This window comes from Homalodisca vitripennis, unplaced genomic scaffold (assembly GCF_021130785.1).
Source record: "Homalodisca vitripennis isolate AUS2020 unplaced genomic scaffold, UT_GWSS_2.1 ScUCBcl_8109;HRSCAF=16079, whole genome shotgun sequence".
Lineage (NCBI taxonomy): Eukaryota > Metazoa > Arthropoda > Insecta > Hemiptera > Cicadellidae > Homalodisca > Homalodisca vitripennis.
The window spans coordinates 1-22,629 of record NW_025784240.1 but is presented as its reverse complement, the minus strand read 5'-3'; the positions used below and the strand labels follow the sequence as shown (position 1 = coordinate 22,629).

Sequence of the window (22,629 nt, the reverse complement as noted above, 5' to 3'; positions counted from 1 at the left end):
GCAAAAATATAACATAATGGGATGATTTTGTTTCCTTTTTTGGCGGAAAAAAGTAGAGTATAACTTATATTTATTTGAATGGTTAAAATCTATTGTAATTTTTAAATTAAAATATCACACAACAAAATTTATTTTGATATAGAATTTTTTTTTTACATTTTGGATATAGAAAAAATTGTAATTTTTTTATCTTAAATACGAAGGCTTTTTATTGTTTCCTATGTAATTAGAAACAAGTTTTTGCAAACTTTCAAAAAAGTAAGTATCTTTAATACTGCGTTTTGGCTTTACTTATAATATATTACTGCAAAATGTTAAAATCTGCACTTGCATAAAAGTTCTTTCTCATATTTAGCAATTGGCTTTTACCAGCTTTCAATCAACTCAAAATAGATAATCTATGTTTATTTTTGACTTATTATGTATAAAATGAGACTGAGAACAATGCCATATGTCAAAATTTAGTAACAAAAGTAATAAAAGTGAAGGAAACAGGATTTTACCGGACATTTGCCATCGTTCAGTGAAGAAAACAAGAAATCAGTAAACACTACGTTTCGAGATCTGCAATCTGATCTCTTCTTCAGGTAAATAACTAACCTAATACATAATTAGAATAATAAATATTTTATAAGCCAATCTAGTCGGCCCTCTACACTTTTGGAATTACCCGTGGGTCGATGTCATCAACTCTTGGCACTCAAAGGGTTTAAAAGCTTTTATAGTGAACCAAGCTAGAGTTTGAACTCTTAATAATAAAGTAACACTTAATTATCAAAAAACATTTATTTTTAAACCTTATTTTTGGTCATATAAGCATCTGAGATAAATAGTTTTAAAAAATATTAATACAAATTCAAATGCTTTAGGGATTTGTTTACAGTGTATAATTTTTTAAATACTTAAAACAAAACTGCATGAATAAACGATTTCAAAATTCATCTAAGTGTTTTGGCATGTGTACTGATTATATCTTTAAAATATTCTTTTTAATTCTAAGGCCAAAAATAAAGGCATGACTGTTTTGAGGTCTAAAAATTGTCTTTAATGTGGCTAGAATAAAGACAAATGCCAGTACAAACTACATGCAGGAATCCTTGTTCAATATTTGTTGTGATTTAGTTTTTATTTGGGAAAAAAATTTATTTAATTGAAAAATCGTGAACATACACACTAAATAATAAAGTGTCTAGTTTTAACTAAATTTTGAAGGCATCTAAATTATTTGTAAATTTCTATGAAAAAAGTTTTAACCCTTTGAGTGCCACACGAAGTGGTGGAGGTCATGCAGCCAGTGCCAATCATTTGTGACAGGCCATTCCCCTCAGTGCCAAGCACTATTTTTATGTTACTGCAGTATTTTACTAAAAAAATTAAAAAACCTTCCTTAAAGATTAACATAATGGGACACTTTTTGCTTTATTATTTAGGGCAAGATACAGGCTACAAATAGGTATATATATATATATATATATATATATATATATATATATATTTTGACCATAAATAAAAAAAAAACATTTATATATGTGTAAACAAAAATACAAAAACAAAAAAAACTCATTTTTTTGTTTTAAGATACAAAAAGTATTTATATATTTTTGTTTTATGAGTTTTATGTGCTAATTTTATGTCCCCCATGTTAGTTGGAATATATGTACCAAGTTTCATAAAAATACATTTATTTATAATTGAGTTTTGAATTTTTTTATATATTGCTGCAAAATGCTGAAAACCTGCCCCAACATGCACGCTTACTCTTGTTTATGTAAAATATATTTTACTAGTTTTAAGAAATTAAATCAAGGTAGATTATACAACTGTTATTTATTTGTTATGAACAGACTTAAATTAATTACTTTGTGGGCTTATTTCATTAGGCCTATTATACTAAATCCTTCAGATGAAATAAATGAGTCAGTGTTTTTATCATAAGAATGAATTAATGTATTTTAATGTATTTTCGCGGTCAGATTCCGTTATATGCCCCCAACGCTTAAACTTTTTTCATTGAACTTAGAACGTTATAAAACGATGTAGTTGAGTAACAGAACTAACATTCCATCAATCAACAAGCATTTCCAGGTACTGTGATCGGTATTGTTGTTGCTGTTATCTTATCTTTCTCGAGAATCCCGATTACGGCAGGCTGCGCGCGGCATCACATGATTATTTCAGTTTAGGTTAGTTTAGTTAAATTAGCGTTGCGGGCATAATGTTAGTTTCTGTTACTCAACTACATCGTGTTGTAACGTTCTAAGTTCATTGGAAAAAGTTTAAGCGTTGGGGGCATAACGGAATCTGACCTATTTTCGCTTAAGGGCGATCTGTTCCTTTTACTCATTTCGGCAAACTATACCTTATTCAATAATGAAATTGAACTGAAGTAATAAAAGTAGGAAACTTTTAAAACCATTAACCAAAATGTCAACACAGCCACACTAGACAGCTAGCAAAAAACAACTGAACGTAAACAAAACGACTGCAGCGTGACAACAGGCGGTTCGCGCCACAGCCTTCTAGATATCAGCTACATAAAAATATTGTATACTATATATATAAACTATCACTACGTGAAATATGTCATACATTTATTGGGCTTTAATTTGATACGTTTTACGATATTATACATCAATATTTAGCAACAGGATGACCAATATTGGAAAGGCCGATCTAGTCGGCCCTTGGAAATTTTCGTCAATACCATCGGGCCGATTACATTGACCCTTGGCACTATGCGGAAACGTTGCTAGGCTGATTAAATCGGCCCTTGGCACTCAAAGGGTTAAAAAATGTTATAATTTTAAATGCAATAAAATCATGAATTTTCACTATAAATCATTACAATTCTACAACAGATTTGATTCTGACAATTTTTAAAGATACTACACACAAATATATCTTTATTATTTGCGGCTGGGGTAACGACTAAATACAGTATAACACATAGAAAAACATAAACAACTCCAAAATAGGAGTGACCACGGATGGGAAAACACCACTTGCACGCTGTTAAGTCTGTCTGTATCATGTACTACATAGTACAAAAATCTTATCAGGGTGTAATTTTTGTTTTGTCCCGAGCGTGAATCACAAAATATTATAACATCTTTCACTGCAGGGTCAAGGTAGTGAAAGAAATGTTCATACAGCATTGAAGAAACCTCATTAGATACTTTACATCCAATTGTTTGGTCATATGAAAAAAAAATAAACTTCTTGTGTTGATAGACAGTGAATGTTAAATAAATAATAAGACAGCTGCCTTTTATAGATGTCATTGGTTGTTATGTTTGGTAAACTTAAGTTCTTTTGAAAGTCAAGACATATCGCTTCAGGTTTTGTTTTTTTTTGAGCATAAACTCCTGCTTGTTTTTTACGTGTATAAAAATGTTTGAGCTTTTCTCAAGTGCACTTCTTGTTGAATTTCTAAGTTTCTAATCTGGGCTTTCACTGAAGCTACACTATCAGCATCACCTTGGTTTATTCTTTGTTTGAAGGATATTTTTGACGATGGAAGGATTGTGAAGGAAACAGGATTTTTTTCAGACATTTGCCATCGTTCAGTGAAACAAGAAAACAGTAACACTACGTTTCGAGATCTGCAATCTGATCTCTTCTTCAGGTAAAGAACTAACCTAATACATAATTACAAAACTAGGTTAAAATAAACAAATCTTACTAAAGCGTTGTGGCACCCTTAAGTCAGGAATCACAACCTACATGTTGTTTTGTCAACTTCACTAACTCTATATACATGCACTTAATACAAAACACTAATCATTAAAACTAAACTACGGAATACAGGTCACAATACGTCTTCACTCGTCTACTAACCACCTATGACTGACCAGAGGGACTAGCCAATGGTAATTGTGACGGCTGGCTAAAACAATGATGGCGGAAATACAAGGGAAGGGGAACAGGAATGGGCCCTTTCGTTATTATATGGTTCATGCGAGATGAACTTCTTAAAACCATATTGTGACTCCGCATTGGTTTATTATAAATATCCTGATCCGTTTGATACTTTTGGTTTTCTCTTTAGTTCATTTTTTAGAATTGGCAACCAAAGCGGCCTAATCTCGACTGAATGGTTGACTGATTGGTTGGTCTGCCAATTTAATGTAATTAATTTCCTTTTGAAGAAATGTGGTTCCCGATGTAATATGTGGGCTTCATCCCAAATTCATATGATGGTCTTCGGACCAACAATGGTGTGCAATTTTTGACTTTTCTGTGATGACCCTTTCTCGTGATTTCTTTGTGTTTTTCTTTTATCCTTACGTTTAGTGGTCTTTTTGTCTCGACCTATGTATACCCTATTGCAGCTACATTTTATACTGTTAAACACAGTTTTTGGAATCCTGTGTGCCATTTTTTGGTTTTGTTTTTACGAGACTTTGTCTAAGAGTGTTGTGTGTTTTAAACGCGGTTCTAATGTTGTACTTTCTACCTACTCTTCTAATTTTCTCCGATAATCCCGGCACATAAGGGATTGACATAAACGCAAATTTATCACAATTCTGTTTTTCTGACTCAGGAATGATTTCTTCTGGTTCGTTTTGCACTTATTAATTACTAATTGAGGGTATCCATTGCTTCTGAGATCCGATTCAATTTTTCTTGAATTCTTCTTTTATAGTCCATCTTTATATGAGCACAAGCTCTTTGCTCTATAAAACAACAACGAGTAGGCTACTCCTTCTTTGAACAGATTTTTTGATGGTTGGATTGATAATTTAAATATTTTCCTGTGTGTATTATCTTTCGAAAAAACAGTTGTCTTAAAGAACATCCCTATCTCTTAATACACACAAATCCAAAAAGGGAAGCTTGTTTTGGACTTCCACTTCCATTGTGAGGCGGATGGAAGGAGAAATACTATTAATGCGATTCAAAAAGTTATTTAATTTAATGTCTCCATGAGAAAAAAATAACAAAGGTATCATCCACATACCTCCACCAAATCTTCGGTTTGAACTGAGAGCTGAAGCCAAAGCTTTTCGCTCGAATTCCTCCATAAAGATATTGGCGAGGACAGTGGGAGAACCCATTTGCCATCCCCTCATCTTGACGGTAAATTTTACCCCTCTAACTCAAAATAATTGCATTGAGTGCATAGTTCTAACAGTTTCCATAATTACTGGCACGGGAAGTTTAGTTCTATCCTTTAATGTTTGGTCTTCTTTGAGACGTGATTTAATAATTCCGGAGAGTTTCTGGAACTGGTACATTTGTAAATAGGACTTTCGACATCAAAACTTACCAGTTTGTCAGTTTCAGTCAACTTTAGGGATTTTGACTTCTCTACGAAATCCCTGGAATTTTTGATGAAAGAGTCAGTTTTTTTTCCTACCAATGGCGTTAAGATGTCTAAGAGGACTTTAGACAATCCCCTGCAAGGTGAATCACGAGAACTAATGATGGGCCGGAAAGGGATTGTAAGGTTTGTGGATTTTGGGAAGGCCATACATATGGGGGATTTTGGAGTGGTGAGGAGTTAATTTAGATCTTAAATTTATCTGAAAAAAATTCTTTAATGTTTTCTTAAGTTGTTTGCTACTTTGCGTTCAAATGAATCAGTCGGGTCTTTATTTAAAACTGTATATTTGCCAGTATTTAAAGTTTCCGCAATCTTTTCTTTATACGCTACTGAGTCAAGTACCACAGTAGCAATGCCTTTGTCGGCAGGTAAGATTTTTGACCGTTGTCGTCTTTCCCAAGGATCGACCTGGCCTTTTTCTCCTCTATTGTCAAATTGGGTTTTGTGGGAGGAATTTTTCTGAGTAAAGACTGGCCTCACAACGAAACCGGTCACCCTGTTCCTCAGGTAACTGTGAAACAGCCGACTCGATTCCAGTTACGAAATCCAGTGCCTTTACGATTTTTGTGCCACAGAAAATTAGAAGAGTAGGTAGAAAGTACAACATTAGAAACCGCGTTTAAAACACACAACACTCTTAGACAAAGTCTTGTAAAAACAAAACCAAAAAATGGCACACAGGATTCCAAAAAACTGTGTTTACAGTATAAAATGTAGCTGCAATAGGGAATACATAGGCGAGACAAAAAAGACCACTAAACGTAAGGATAAAAGAACACAAAGAAATCACGAGAAAGGGTCTCACAGAAAAGTTCAAAAATTGCACACCATTGTTGGTCCGAAGACCATCATATGAATTGGGATGAAGCCCACATATTACATCGGGAACCACATTTCTTCAAGGAAATTAATTACATTAAATTGGCAGACCAACCAATCAGTCAACCATCAGTCGAGATTAGGCCGCTTTGGTTTGGTGAAAATTCTAAAAAATGAACTAAAGAGAAAACCAAAAGTATCAAACGGATCAGACTATTTATAATAAACCAATGCGGAGTCACAATATGGTTTTAAGAAGTTCATCTCGCATGAACCAATTAATAACGAAAGGGCCCATTCCTGTCCCCCTTCCCTTGTATTTCCGCCATCTTGTTTTAGCCAGCCGTCACAATTACCATTGGCTAGTCCCTCTGGTCAGTCGTAGGTGGTTAGTAGACGAGTGAAGACGTATTGTGACCTGTATTCGCTTTAGTAAGATTTGTTTATTTTAACCTAGTTTGTAATTATGTATTAGGTTAGTTCTTTACCTGAAGAAGAGATCAGATTGCAGATCTCGAAACGTAGTGTTACTGTTTTCTTGTTTCACTGAACGATGGCAAATGTCCGAAAAAATCCTGTTTCCTTCACCTTGGTTTATGTTTTTAAGTTTGTTATTTAACTGTTCTAGATTAACTCTAATTTCATTGCACTTGCTGCATGTGTCAGTTCTGGGATACCCGAAACCAATGTTATTAATTATCCTGAAAGATAGCTCTGTAGGACGAATCAGACACTTTGTTATCGGGATACATTTCGTTATACATTTCACATAATTTATGCACATTAAGAGTATCAGGGAGGTATAGCCTTTTGGTGTGTCATTAAGGCTATAATGAGATTTTTCGCCCTCTTAAAGGATTGAATGTGGTTGTGGATGTTATTGATTGTACCCTCACTCAACTTATGAGGTCTGTTTTTGTGCGATCCTCTAGCATCTTTTAAAATTTGTCCTTTACTCGTTAGCATTTTCTATATGGTCTGAACTCGGCGAGGAGTAATGCGTGAAGTGAAACAAAAGCTTTATAGCAGACAGGAGTTTCTACTAATATTTCATCTTTCATTACTCTGACTTTATATGAATAAGAAAAGTCGTGGTAGTAAGGATCATCCAATCTAGGCCTACGCCTTTTTACAGTTGTACAGGTTATTAGACCACCTAGGTAAAGGTTTTGCTCATTATAGTCTTCCATACTGTTAAACTTTGCAATTAAATCTTTTCTAGCAGCTAAATCAATAGTGTGAAAAACATTTCAACCTATTGCAGTGACAATCAGGCCCTACTTCATGGGACTGTGTCAACAACTTTCGTTTAACATCACTTACCCTACCAAATTTTTTCCTTTTTTTTGGAGTTGTTAGGCATAAGTAGAGCCGACTCGTTGTCACTTTTCAATTCACTCTCCATTTCACAATACACAGTAACTACAACAACTAAAAAGCACAGAAACAACAAAATATAACCTCACAAAACTGGCTGTGGCTACTCCATTACTATTAATGTTTGTTTATACTTGCTGCTGCATGGGCTGCCAATACAACAAACTAACACTGCAGGACTCTCATCAATCTTCCCTCCAATGCGATGGACGCTCATCTTTTTTCCCCGTTTGACTATTTCTAACAGTGTGCACAACTTGTGACCCTCAGCATTTATCCCAAAATCGGCCACATGGTATAACAACCTGTCAGGCTTGAAGTAAAATAACGTATTTAAACCTGGATATTCACAATAAATGGACTCTCATCGTTTTTCCCCCTAGCCCTTCATATATCTTTCTTATTTGCGGTAACGGCTAAATACAGTATAACACATAGAAAAACATAAACAACATATTTTAGTGAATACAATATTTGATAGTTATTCTGTGTCTGATATGTATTTGTAGTGTCTAGTACATAAAGGAACTAAGTTTGTACCGTATTTTGACACCATTTATTTTAAACTGTTGTGACTCACCCAGAATGTAGGAGAGAAATAAATTGTCCACTTTGTTGCCAATATAAGCCAGTACTGCCAGAGACGTGATGGTCACAGAGTAATACTGTAAACAAAAATTAAATTACATTATCATTACTTCAAAAATAAGTTTATTCATGATACAAACATGCAGTGTCCTATAACAAGTAAGCTGTACAATAACCCATTAATAACAAAAATTAAATTACATTATCATTACTTCAAAAATAAGTTTATTCATGATACAAACATGCAGTGTCCTATAACAAGTAAGCTGTACAATAACCCATTAATAACAAAAATTAAATTACATTATCATTACTTCAAAAATAAGTTTATTCATGATACAAACATGCAGTGTCCTATAACAAGTAAGCTGTACAATAACCCATTAATAACAAAAATTAAATTACATTATCATTACTTCAAAAATAAGTTTATTCATGATACAAACATGCAGTGTCCTATAACAAGTAAGCTGTACAATAACCCATTAATAACAAAAATTAAATTACATTATCATTACTTCAAAAATAAGTTTATTCATGATACAAATGTGCAGTGTCCTATAACAAGTAAGCTGTACAATAACCCATTAATAACAAAAATTAAATTACATTATCATTACTTCAAAAATAAGTTTATTCATGATACAAACGTGCAGTGTCCTATAACAAGCTGTACAATAACCCATTAATAACAAAAATAAAAGCACTATTATTGTAGAATACATCAATTTGGCTTATTTGTGAGTATTTTTACATATGATGATACATAACACTTGAAGGGATGCAGCCAAGTGATGGAAGATGAATATTCAGAAAACAGTGCTGACTACTGTACAATCTACACTGAAAGATGTTCCACAATGGCTCTGTTTTAGGACCAGCTCTCATTTTATACACAAATTACCTGGACAACACAGGTTCACGCTTAATGTAAGCTTACAACACCATCCTTGACCGTTGACAGAATGCTAGTTAAGACCCACCTAAGCCAAAAGAAAGGTTACTAATAATGTAGAGAAAATTACCGTTGTAAATATGGCAAAAAACAAAATAAATCCTCTTTTGAATCAGAAACAAACTGACAAAGCTTGGACACATTTATCTTGAAGCTGCTGGGAATAATGATTGACATAGACCTCAAATGAACACCTCATACTGACCAGCTATGCAGATTTAAAGTGGACTTTTTGCCTTGACAAGAATTAGAACCATTGCTGACAACACGACAGATACTACAGCATAATTTATGAAGTCCATATCAGATATGGTCTAATTGCATGTGGAGACACATCTACGACAAATATGGAGAGCGTTTGGATTAAAAAAAAAACAGGAAAAAGGATCCTTACCAACCTACAGCAAATGGAAACATGATGAAATGCCTTCTAGGAATCATAACAGTTGTTAAATGGCATGTAAGAGATGTAATCTTATATGCTGACAACACAAAGACATAACAATATCCATGGATATAAAACAAGATAAGAATGTCACTTTGTGCCATGACAGTTTTTGAGAACGAACCTGACTATATTGGCAGCAGACAGCATAACTATCTCCCAGATCATTCATAAAACTTTTAGTAAAATGTATGAATATAATAATATGATGCCGTTGTTTTTCTCAAACAAAATAGACTACAGATAAAGAGTTTATTCTATTCTATCATCACCTGAGCAATAATAAAACTAACAGATAATACTTAAATCACGTTCAAAACATTAAGAGTAAGAAAAATAATGATAAGAAATAATGTGAATTTTAAGTTACATTTCTTTCAAAATAAATGTGTATGACACCGATTTCTTAACAAACTTGAGGATCTAAAACCAACTCAGTTGAGACTGATCAGTTTGGTCCGTTTTCAGACTAAACTGAGAGTTAAAATATTTAGTATCAGAAATTGTGCAGGTATCTGAACTCTCTTGCAGTGGGTTCTCAACCTGGGGGACCCTTGAAAAGACATCGAAGATTCTCAAGAGAGGCGGTCAGCGTATTAGAATAAGACACAAGAAATTATTTATTAACAAATTACATCCAAATACAATGAGAACACATTTTGGACTAGTGATTTATCATAAGCGTAAAACAAATACAATAAATATCATAAAATACAAAATCTTCAAATTACAGACCACCAGCTTACAGTTATTTTTTAACCAACTCCTTTTTGTATAATAATTACACTAGTTTTATTTGGTAATCAGTCAAAATTAAAATTAACAAATTCTTGTACAGAATAAACAAGGATTACACATCAATCAATAACGTCTTCAACTCTTCCTTCAATTGATTTTCATTTAAACTTTTATAATAATTTGGCATAACAATGTACAACTTCAACCCAAAGTTGCAAATAAATTAAAAACGGTGATTTAGCTAAGGTGTATTTATTACTATTTCTTGTACCTATTGTAATCATGCTGAAATTTTGTACTTTCTGGTAAACTATGTTACAATAAATCCAATTGAGTCTTGTAGATGTACAGTTTCCGTTATAGTTAACATTTTAAAATATTTTTTGATAAAGTTCTTGGATGGAAATTTGTTATAATACATTCAAAAAAATTTTTGAAGTCTGAATCTGTTAAATTCCCAAACCAAGCCTCCATTCCATTTATCACTACTGGAAGTTTTTCTAACAAATCTATTGCTGTTTTTTTCTTAATTGCTGTTACATCATCGGCAAAATTAGAATTAAGTCCTCCCAATGGCTACAGGAAGATCATTATATAAATTAAGAACAAGAGTGGATCCCAATATGGATCCTTGTGGTATACCAAAGTTTGTGTTTCCTCAACCAGAGACATGTTTGATATTATCGGGTAATTATTTCTGTATATTGGAAAGTGTTGGAGTACACGGTTCGCAAGTGATTCTCATAATACTCACATGCCTTTCATTTTTATTTACTGAGAGTTTTTTTTTGAAGCTTACGTGGTTTATTAGTGTAGAATACTGTAGTTGGTTGTTCCGGTAAACATAAAAAGTGGGACAGGCAAGTTGTGTTTTTTGTAGTATGCTTAAAAATGGTCATATCATTACAAAAAAAGATTGTATATTATGATTATACTAAATATGGATTAATTTCCATTTAGAAAATTGTTATTATTTATCTCAGTTCGTTCTTTACAATATTTTGAGTAATGATGCTACGTGGCCTAGATGTTTGAAACTTTATTGTATTCAAAGTTTTTGAATGGAAAAACATGAAAGTTGTTGAAGATACATCTACCGCTGCAATTTATCAATGAACTTGTGTTACGGCATTTGGTATATCTTAAAATTAGCAAGTACTTTCCAGATGTTAGAACAGAGAGCTTGCCATTTCAGTTGACATGATCCATTTATAATTGATGTGAATGTACTTCCTGACCACATTCAAGAACAAGCAATCGACAACCATGTTATTCTCAATCACTAGTAGAATTTCAAAACATGGGTGTTATAATATATTGTTGTTAATTATCTTCCTGTGCTTTTACCCGCAAGTTGCCTTAGAAGCTGCGAAGTTGTTAGTGCAATTCATATCCACACACATCTGTGACAGATTAAGATTTTCAACATTGGCTTATCTAAGTTAAAAATCCAACAAAACTGGACGCCAAAAAGTGATTTTGTGATGTGCCTTTAAGGCTACCCTAACCTACAGACTACTAGTGTTGACCAAACATGGTGAGGAAGGTAGAGGGGAGACGTGACCAAAGTTCAGTGTACTGAGGGAGACACAAAAGCCTGAAAGGTTGAGAACCCCTGTTCTAGTGGAATAACATAAAATAATCTTGATAAAAGGTGTTAAGGCTTTTTAAATCTGTTAATATTTATACGGTTTGTGGTGGAGCTGAGACGAAGATACCTGAACCCGGATGATCGTTGCTGGCGGCGGGGCTACTCTTTGAATCATGATTGTGTGAATGGAATATTGTGGTTAGTAATTCTGTTAGCCTTACTTTGTTACTATAGGGTGATTCAAAAAGAACGCCGGTTTTGATATATCAAATTAAGAGATTTATTTTAATTAAAATCTGAAGTCCAAATACATAAATATGTTCATGCTAACCTTCCGATTTCAGGTATTATGAACAATAATGTCATGCATGTGTCCTCTTCTGCCACCGGTGGCATGCAACAACTCTGTCCTTGGAAATTAGCCATGACTGCACGACAAGTTTCCACTTCAATTTGGACTCATTGATGGTTTGGGGTTTATTGGCATACACTAATGACTAGATAACCCCAAAGATGAAAAGTCACCACGGACCTTGGTGGCCATTGATGGTCGGAATTACGAGAAATTAACCTCGATCCTGAAAGCGGTCACGGAGTAACACACAATTGTTTCACGGGCAGCGTGGCACCATCCTGCTGAAACCTCAACTGGTCAACGTCTATGTTATCCAAATGAGGCCACAAAAACTCCCTAATTCATCGTACGGGTATCTGGTCTCTATTCACTGTACAGCTTGCCTTTCCTGATCTTCAAAAAAATATAGGGCCGATGACGCCGCAGCCGACCCAAAAGCCGCACCAAAACTTGTCACTCGTTGTGGATACATTTCCCTTTTCGTTAATCATGCGAGGGTGGGTTTCTGAACCCCCAGATATGGCAGTTCTGTTTATTAACAAATTCCATTCAATTGGAAGTGCGCTTCATCATCTGAATATGATATTCATTGCGAAGTTTTTATTCCTGCGAATTTCTCAATACCCAATCAACAAACTGTCGTCACTTCTGGTGATCTGCCACTTTCAATTGTTGCGTCAGCTGAATTTTATAGGGGTTGATATTTGAGATCGCACCGAAGAATTCTCCGTACAGAAGAACATCTTAAAATTGTTGAGAACGGCGTCGTATTGATTTCGCTGCTGGGCTAACAGGCCACAATGTCCACGAACCACCTCAATGTTCTGTTCAGTTCGGGCACCAACGACGACGTCCAGAACTTTTTGAGGTCGACTGCTGAACCTGTTTCTTGAATCTTTTTTCATGAGTCTGCGAATTGTTGATTCATTCTGTGCTTCATTACGTCCTAGAGTACCGCGAAGTCGCCTAACAGTAGCCGCATAAACTCTCTCCACTCTGATAAAAACGTTTTCACTATTAACACTCGATTGCGGCACAAGTAAACTTCTCCATGGTTAGACACAAAATGCACTAATGAGAGAAATATCAGCTGCGTCAACAATCAGAATGTAGTCAGAAATAGAATCAAAATCAAACATTGTTGCCAACCGATAAAATAAAAATTACCGATCTTTTCAAAACCGGCGCTCTTTTTGAATCACCCATTATTAACATTAATATTGTTTAAGAGGTTAAATGTAAGAAAGGAACCATACAGCCCTAAATTTCACCTCAATTAAAGAAGTGTTTCTATTCTAATATTTATTGTAGACATTGCCAATCTGTATTACACATTTCCGGGACTCCGTTTCTTACAAGTTAGCTATTTAAATGTCTCTCAAAATAATATGGGACATTTAATAATTAATACATACATTTTTTTATTATAAAAAAATATACAATAGGATATAAGATTTAATAGGGTTTTGTGTGATAAAAAATGGTTAAGTATCTGAAAAGTGCACATGTTGAATTTAGCTACAGTTCACCTTCCTCTAAGTGCAGTACCTGGAATCTGACACTGTCTCGGACTAAACTCAACATGCGCATTGGCCCCAATCCCTCCCAGTCTAGCTAGCTACGTTATGAACCTGGTGGTTCAATATTATGTACAAAGCGAAGATTTCAGAACTAAATAATTAATGCAATCCATGACCGGTTGTGAAGCTGTTTCCCTACCAGTTTGGGGCTGGTCACTTTGAGTTCTTTGAAGGCTTGCAGCTGATGACTGGCAGCAGAGTAACACAGAGCCAGGGTACGGCAGATCTCTTCGAACTGCTTCTCCTTGGCCCCAGTCCAGTTTTCAGGCCGGTACAGTCCGGCACACACGGTCGGCACCAAGTAGTCCAGCAGTGTAACCAGAAGACCGATGAAACTCACCGTTGTCAGCAGAGATGGCTCCAGCAGCCATAGCAATCTGGACATCCATCAGACAGTTTCATTTTAAAAACATAATTAAATTGTCTATATATTGCAGTCGATATAGACCAGGAGTCAGAGACGATCTCAGGATTAAACAACAAAGAACAACTTAGCAACATTATCTGTTGGACCAAAATTATGGAACGCATTGCCAATTAAATAAGATCACTGCCATTTGGTATTTTTCTAAAGACAAATTGGCTTTTTCCTTTTGGAACACCCATTTTATGAAGTGGATGAGTTTTTTTTTTGGGATTAATCACGAATTAAAACAATTATTGTTGATTTTAGGAAATTCTTTTATCTGTGTTGTAATTAGTTTTTTAATTAATGAATTGATTTTTTTATTTATTTAATGTATTGCTTCTTTTAAAGATCTGGACAAACTGGAGGACTGCATTGCTCTTAATATTGAAGTGTACACTGATGTGTTTTCAACGTGTCAATGTATGTAATCTTTACCAGTAATAAATGAGTATCATTGAGAACGATTTACTTTTGAGCACTTGCCATCTCAAGTAAGGAGTCACTATGCTCCCTGGACATCTCAAACGGTCAATAAACCCCAAAAATTTTAAACTTGATTAAGAAACTCTCCGTTATTAAAGCCATTTTACTCCGTAGAGGGACTTACAATGGACCGCTGGGATGAAAATTAGCATTGTCACATTATATTAGTTTTCCATTTCTTATACTTTAAAACATGTAAACATATTAGGATATATCTATATACATATATTTTATAAATTTACAGAGAGTTGATAATGAAACTGACTGTGACTATGGTTGACTACGATAACATTAAAAAACTTTTTAGAAATGACGTTTGCAATACAATTTTACCAATTGTTTATTACATATACAGAATGTACTCATGTAAAAAAAGATCTGCTGCATTAATAGTGATTGAACTAATGAGAAACACTTGAAACTGACTAATAAGGAATTTTCTATACTATAACTTGGACCATTTCTTGAATTCATCTTTTATTCCCAATATCAAAACATTACAAAATCGTCAAATAGAACAAAACATAATAAAGAAAATTGATAACCATAACTTTTTTATACTGGTTGGGTTTTTCTTGAAGAACACCTAAATAAAAGAGCCAGAACTGGAGGACTGATATTGTTGGAAGGTAGTTTTTGGGGTAGTAAATTACATACTAAGATTTTGTATAAAAGTTTATATAAATAATAAATTTTGAAAATAAAAAAATCACATTTATTTTACTTAATAAAAATAAATGTGATGCCAAGTAAGGTGTAACATCTGAAGTATTATGTAAAACTATAATGGTGTTTGTCTGTGTGTGTAAGTTACTCTATCTAGTGAAAACTACTGGACCAATTGTAATAAAATTTTATATGGGACATTTGTAGGGTTCCTGGATAACATAAAGGTTTTATTCCTATTAGGAAAATCTCTCCGGGCTATGCCACACTGAGCTTGAAAACTCCCTTAATACTCCATTATATAAGGGCTAGGTTTAATCAGCAGATAGTAAATGTATTTTTTAATCACCTGTTTGTTATAATCGTTGTTTGTTGTTATTCATCTATAAAAGTCCGTTACACTCTATAATATTATGTTACATGCAGAAGCTTTTCTTTGTCTAGGGATTTCTGTTTTTGGCATTTTAATCGATAGTAAAAATGCTACGTCATAATTATGTTAACTAAAAAGTTAAGGACTTTGACTTTTAGCCTCCTTTAGACTTAGGATTTTTCCACACTGGTTTAAAATAGTTCAATTTTGTTACTGAAATAAATAAACAGCTATTCAATAAATAATTGAAATAATGGAGAAAAATTTGAGAAATTTCAGAGACACTCATAAAAAACTGTTTCACTCTTATCTTCCGGACGCAGTCTTTAAACTTTAAATCTAAAATGGGTCAAGAGATTGGAATATCTTTCAGTGACTATCACTTATCTCAGGATTGTCTGGAATGCTATTTGAAAGAATGCTCATTGTATCTCTGTTTTTCAAAATGAAATTGCATGTGAAGCCACAGGGTATAATAACTTCTAGTATAATACATATAATTTAATAAATATCTATTTACCCAATTATCAACAAATAATTACAAATAAGCACTGTAATACTAGCCAATGACTCAATGCAGAAGCATTCAATTAGTTTGGCTAATAGCTATAAGCCCGCCGCAACACCAATCAGAGAGTAATTTCCTACTTGTTCTTGAAGTAACAGGGCCCCAAATAGTAAAATAAATAACAGTAGCATACCAGTTACAATCAGGAAAACAAAACCAGTATAAACTTGAAACATGAGAAAAAAACTCGGATCTGATATTTGTGCACAAAATCAGTATGGCATAATATATTTTCAAGCACGGTTGTTTAATAATAAATGTTTGGGGGGGGGGGTTACATCAATGTGAAAACTGTTGTCTCAAATATCCCTATGAATTGCTCAGGTAACTCACGTGAAGATAGCTGTGGAGACTCCCGCCACCAGCCCTGGGTTACCACTGGTTCTCCCATAACAGCACGGAGAGTGGAGCTGCAGAATGATTTCCCTCCAGCCCTCCAATTCACGCTTCAACTTTTTGACATGGTCCTGTAAATATTTTGTAAAAACTTCCTTGAGCTTCATCAGTGAACAAACTATAATGTCCAATATGATTAGTATAACAAATATTCTAATCCCTGGATCAAGAAATTGATCTCTCATTGGTCATAGCAGCTTATTCTACAGAACATGTATGGTAAATAAAAAAGTATACAATATTCAAAGTATTTGCTCAATGTTTTGCATCCACTATGTCATATTCTAGTATTAGGGGCTGTAGGTGTATTGACCTCCAATAATAACACAAATTTGTATACACTTACTCTTTTGGTACTTTGATGGTCATGGTCAACTGTGATGGGGAGTTCCACAGGGTGGTAGTAATATTAGGTTCCACTGATATTTGTATAGGTACGACAAAATGTATATACCTTTATATACTAGAGCAATACTTAAAACAAATAAACCATGTTTATATGTGATGACATTAATTTAGTTATAGCTGGGAAAAATATTAACTGAAACAGAAATCTTGGCATTTTTTTGAAAATGGAAAAACTTATTAATTATTTCAATGAGCATAATCTAATGGTACAACATATTGAAAACTAAAAATGTTTTTCTTTCATACAAAAATAATAGGAATATCATTAAACCATGTGTGTTAACTAACGTGGATCAGACAAAAGTAACTAAATTTCTAGGTCTTACAATAGATGAGTGCCTTAGCTGGGATGCACATATATAAAAATAGTAGTACGCAAAATTAACTCTAGTCTATATGCTTTTAGAACAATGTCACACCTTTGTGACAAAACCTATATTGAAAATGAGTAATCATTCACACATTGTTTCACAAACTAACTATTGTATTTGTGTAGATGAAAGGACAACAAAGAATAATAAATTTAGATAAAATATTGGTATTGCAAAAGAAAACAATTAGAATAATTAAAAAATCTTCATTATAACAAATTAGTTAAATCATATTTTCAAAATTTAAATATATTTTTACTGTTTATGGACATTATATTTATGAAACAATTTAATTTCTGCCAAAGAATCTAGAGGTATAGAGCAACTGATGCATGCCTATAACACAAGAGGGAAGGAGTTTAAAGTTCACTGCCATCACGTATTAAATTTCTATAAAAAATAAATGTGTGAAAAATATCTTCCTAAAACTGGGAAAAAGACATTTGAAACATTACTGAAAGACGACCACTTAATTAATTTAGTTCCTAGCAATAAAAAAAATATTTACAGAAATAAAATTTAGTAATATAAATTATTTAGGTTACATTAGTTGTTAGAACTTTTAAGACACTACTTTTGTATATATTTATGTTGAAGGAATAAAGATATTTTGGTTTGATTGGCCTCTCCTAGTGTTGGATCTGTCAAGTGCCTTATTCAGTAACACTGTATTTATTATGAGTTTGGAATGGTGTGTAGGGGACTTGGGTTTCAATGGTTACTACCAAATTGTTAACCTAAAAAAATTCTTTCATAGTATAAAATGTTCCGATTGATTATAAAAAGTCTTAATTTACTCTTGATCTCAATGGCATATTTTCCAATCTAAATGCCATGGGTAATTTTTGTGTCTGTTGAAAAAAATTGTTATGTTACTCAGCAAATGCTGGCTTGTACTGTTATATGCATGAATTTTCTTTATGTGTTAAGGGGTTATTTGATTGAAATGTAGGTCCAATACGTATGAAATAGGAACCGTCAGAATTTCCGAGCATCTACAAGATGTTGGAGGGTGGAGTTTGAGGATGCATCTTAGGGCTTTCTTATGCCAAACAAAAATCCTTTCCAGATTCGGCACACACCGACCCCCCAGAGAACCACATAGTAGGAGATATTGGACTCAAGCGAGCAGTGGTACACAGTAAAATCATGCCTTTTGCTACCTTGCCTCCAATTGTTCCCAAACGCTTGTTTCAATCCACGGTCTCATCCGATTTCACCCCAGAGAAATCAACTCATTTTAAAATTTTCAAGTTCCTTCCCTCCAATGAGTTGATTGGGAACTTTTCATAATTTAAGTTCTGTTTTTATGTCTTTGGGTGCAAACAAACTTTGTTTTTTTTTTTTTTTCAAAATATTGGGCTAGACAATTTATTTTACTGAAGTATCTATAAGACGTAGTAGATAGAGGCAACTCATTGGCGTGTTCACAATCAACCTGGCAGTACAAGTACTGTGCCGTGTCATATACTGCACACTGTTAGCCTGTCCTACCTGGCTATATATTCCAATATATATATTGAACTTGTTATATCTATATTTTAACCTACACGGAGCAAATATATTGGTCATGCCATAAAAGAACAAAAAACTTATCTAACCTACTGTCATGCACGTGTTTTTATCTTTTTTTTTCTCAAGTCCAATATATTTGTCCTGGATAGGGTGGGAGACAAGTTAAGACTTCGGTTGGGTAGATTAAATTGTTGGTAGGAAAAGTTATACATGGGGGACAGTGGTCAGCTAAGTTTTTGTTATTTTTTTAACTGAAAACATACAAAAGTAAGTGTAGTCGGTGTAGGTCTACAATGTTTCTAAGTAATTGAACTTGTTTTCTGCAAATCCATATGGCCGTAGAAATAACTACTCAACCAGTACTTAATGCTCTTGCTTCCAGAGTGATAGGATTTACAAAATGGGTAGGATGGAGGGTAAGAATAGAGGCTGCCTCTTGTCGATATCCCTTGAGGAGGGATACAGGTTCTATATCTCAGTCATGAATTACCTTACGAGAAAGGGAGGAGACCAGTTCGTTTCCAGTTCATCCAGTCACAGCATGTCCTTATGTCCAGGCTAGAATACTAAGGGAGCTACGTCCCCCCCCAACACTCAACCGACTAGACCTCTCGATCCACCCTTTTACACCGATATCTTGATATTTGTGGTTAGTGATGTCCATCCACGGAGTTGCCCAGATAAAAGTGAAAACATCAGTTTTTGCTGTACACGGTACAGATGCAACCGAAAGGTATAAGTGAACCCTCCCTAGGGATTATAGTTGCCTTTCCAAGATGAGAATATTACACTGAATATTAAATTCTTACTACCAAAATAAAATATTTAAAATTTAACGCTTTTTATTAATCTAATAATACTAAATTAAGAAAGTTTATATATGTGGGCTATATATATCTTTTATAATATTATTGTTCATCTTTGTTCAAGGGTATTTCAAATTTAAAATGGTTTTACTTTTTATTACTTCATACCACATTTAAAGCAATTTGTGTGTTTAAAAAAAAAAATAAGAATCTTACTTTTTCTGTTACGATTCATCTTTTAAATAAGGGATTGAGGTTACACTCAAGTGTAACAGGGAAGACTTTAATAAGCGGCCCACACTTGTTACTCAGTTGTTATTATCGATGACCGATTCATGCACAAAAAGAATAAAAATTATAATTTATTAACAATACATTATAATGTGTAACCTCTTTTGTATCCTCAAACTTCCCTTGAACTGTTCCCAAAGAACTGTCATCAATTGGTTTATCTCTCACACAATTTCCTTATACTCATTGCCATTTTACAATTCTCCAAAATATAGTTACTAATACTTCTTGTTGTCTATTGTTTAAATTAAAAACATTGTTATAATTTAATACTTGATAAAAACCGTGTCTTTATTACAATAAATTGTAATATCAAATTCTTTATGTCATAAACATACAAATAATGAGTTTAGGCTGCTTATTAAAGTATATTCGTGTTACCATATTCTATTTAAAATTTGAACCCTCCTTTTTAAGGAAGGTACATGAAAAAAAGCATAAATAAACTTGGTAATGTTAGATATACTGTAAAACCCAATGGACGCCTCTCATACATAAGAGAAGTTAGTGCCTACTGCCAACATATTTAAATTTTACTTAACTCTAAGTCCGAACTCGGACTTTTTTTTAATCTGTTTTGCGTTCACTTCAGCTCAGTATTTATTTTATAATAATAATAATAATAACGTCTTTATTTAGCAAGCGTTCTTCAAAGAAAGACTCGGGTTTTTACAAGACAACTTTTGTCAAAAACTTACAGGTAATTATTACATAAATTACAGGTAATAATAGCTATTTTTAAATGATATAAAATTACATAATTATTCTAAAATTATAAAATTATATAAAAATCTCTTTAACATGATTTTTAAATGTACTATAACTAAGGGTCTTTAAAGCAGGGGGCAAAGCCCTTATATATTTCAGGTCAAAGTAGCTAAAACCTTTCTTGCCAATTTCCAGGCGGACCCTAGGCAAATGAAGTAGGCTGTCCTGCCGAGTACTGCGAGAATTTATTTCATGCCTAAAAATGAGTTTTTTTTCCCGAGATATTTAGGTTTGCCAGTCTGAAGAACCCTGTGGATTAGTTGGGCAGTCTGTAAGTCACAGCAATTTCCAATTGATAGTATCTTAGAGCTTAATCCCAAATTCACTGATGTGATCAAATTTCTTGAGATTATAAACAAATCTCAGAGCTCTGTTTTGCAATCTAGTAAGAACCGTGACATACTCCTGAGACAAAAAACGAGCAAAAAAATGGAAGAGCGTAATATATAGTGGGAAAAATTATTGAGCGGACAATTTCTAGCTTAGAAGACACAGGCAGTACTTTTACACATCTATAAAGGGTTTTCAGTTTGGTCACAACGCTGTTACATATGGGGGTTTTACATGGTTCGCAAAATCAAGATTGGAATCCAAGTAACTCAAGGATTTTTAGAGAACTGTTCATAATAAAGGTTTGCCATCCAAAGTGACTAACTGACTAATGCAACCATGTGGCTGACAGTTCAGAGATGATCCCCCTGCCAAAAAAAGCACATTTGTCCGAGTTAAGCAGAAACCCATGATCATCCGACCACGACTTTACCCTATCCAAATTGAATTTATCTTCCCCACAGCCTTGCTCCCCCCAAAGGATTGTAAGACAATAATAGCTGTGAGTCATCTGCATAACAATGAAGAGAGCAGAACTCCAGCTGGTCTTTCAAGTCTGCAGTGTATACAAGAAAGAGTATTGGCCCAGGCAACTACCTTGCGGGACACCAACAAAACGGGGCAACGCAGGAGACAGCCGACCCTCAACTTTTGTTCGCTGGGTTTCTCCCCAATAAATACGACGGAGAACCATCGGACTGAATTTTCGTCAAAATGATAGAATTTAAGCTTAGCTAATAACAAATCGAAAAAATTTAAACCGAATCGAAAGCTTGCGAAAAGTCTAATCCCTAATAAGCTCTGAAAACCCTATTTCCCCAGCAGAAAAACAGGTCATCAGTGACATTGAGAAGAGCGGAGCAGGTGCTAAAACCTGAAATATTTTAACATATTTTCAGAGCAATCCCTATTAATATCCAACTAGTAGTCACTATTTTCTTCAGGGAGTCAGGTATTATGTTGGAGGAACAAAAGACAATTAATTGTGAGCAGTTGGGACACAGAACAATGCTTGACAGAAGTTCTGAACTGAACCCAAAAACGATTTAAAGCCTCTACTAAACACTGCTGGAAAAACTTTAGAATGTATGGTTGAAAGTGGCATATAGATGATAGAGATCCCCTTAATCATCGCTTTGTACGATTTCTGGTTTCTGTTTCCATCTAAAGAAACATTGACATGGTGGTTTTTCTTCAGAACCCGAAACTAATGTGAGATTAACATAATTTGACTCCATTCCAAAAAAGTGGGTGCTTTCAAAGAGTGGAAAATCCACCTTAAAAAAAGGGGTTACAATGGAGTGGATTAGGCCCACTTTGAAAAACCCATTAGAGTTTTTAAGTCTCACCAATACTTTCATATATCTCCAAACTGCCAGAAGTAATCCCCGTATAGTCTATTAAATTCTAAATTTTAAACTAAAAAAGATGTTAGGCCCTTTTAGGCTAACTTTCAAAAAATTTAGTATTT

The 22,629-nt window shown here is 33.9% G+C and overlaps 1 protein-coding gene across 1 annotated transcript; it reads right to left on the bottom strand.

Moving 5' to 3' along the window:
- Nucleotides 1-8,019: 8,019 nt before the first annotated feature.
- Nucleotides 8,020-16,787, bottom strand: LOC124374376 (ADP-ribosylation factor-like protein 6-interacting protein 1; the record flags this gene model as incomplete). Its single annotated transcript, XM_046832600.1, has 3 exons — nucleotides 8,020-8,187; nucleotides 13,914-14,151; nucleotides 16,607-16,787. Coding segments are annotated over 3 exons (572 nt in total), but the record flags the coding sequence as incomplete, so codon positions are not given.
- Between the last annotated feature and the right edge of the window lie 5,842 nt (nucleotides 16,788-22,629).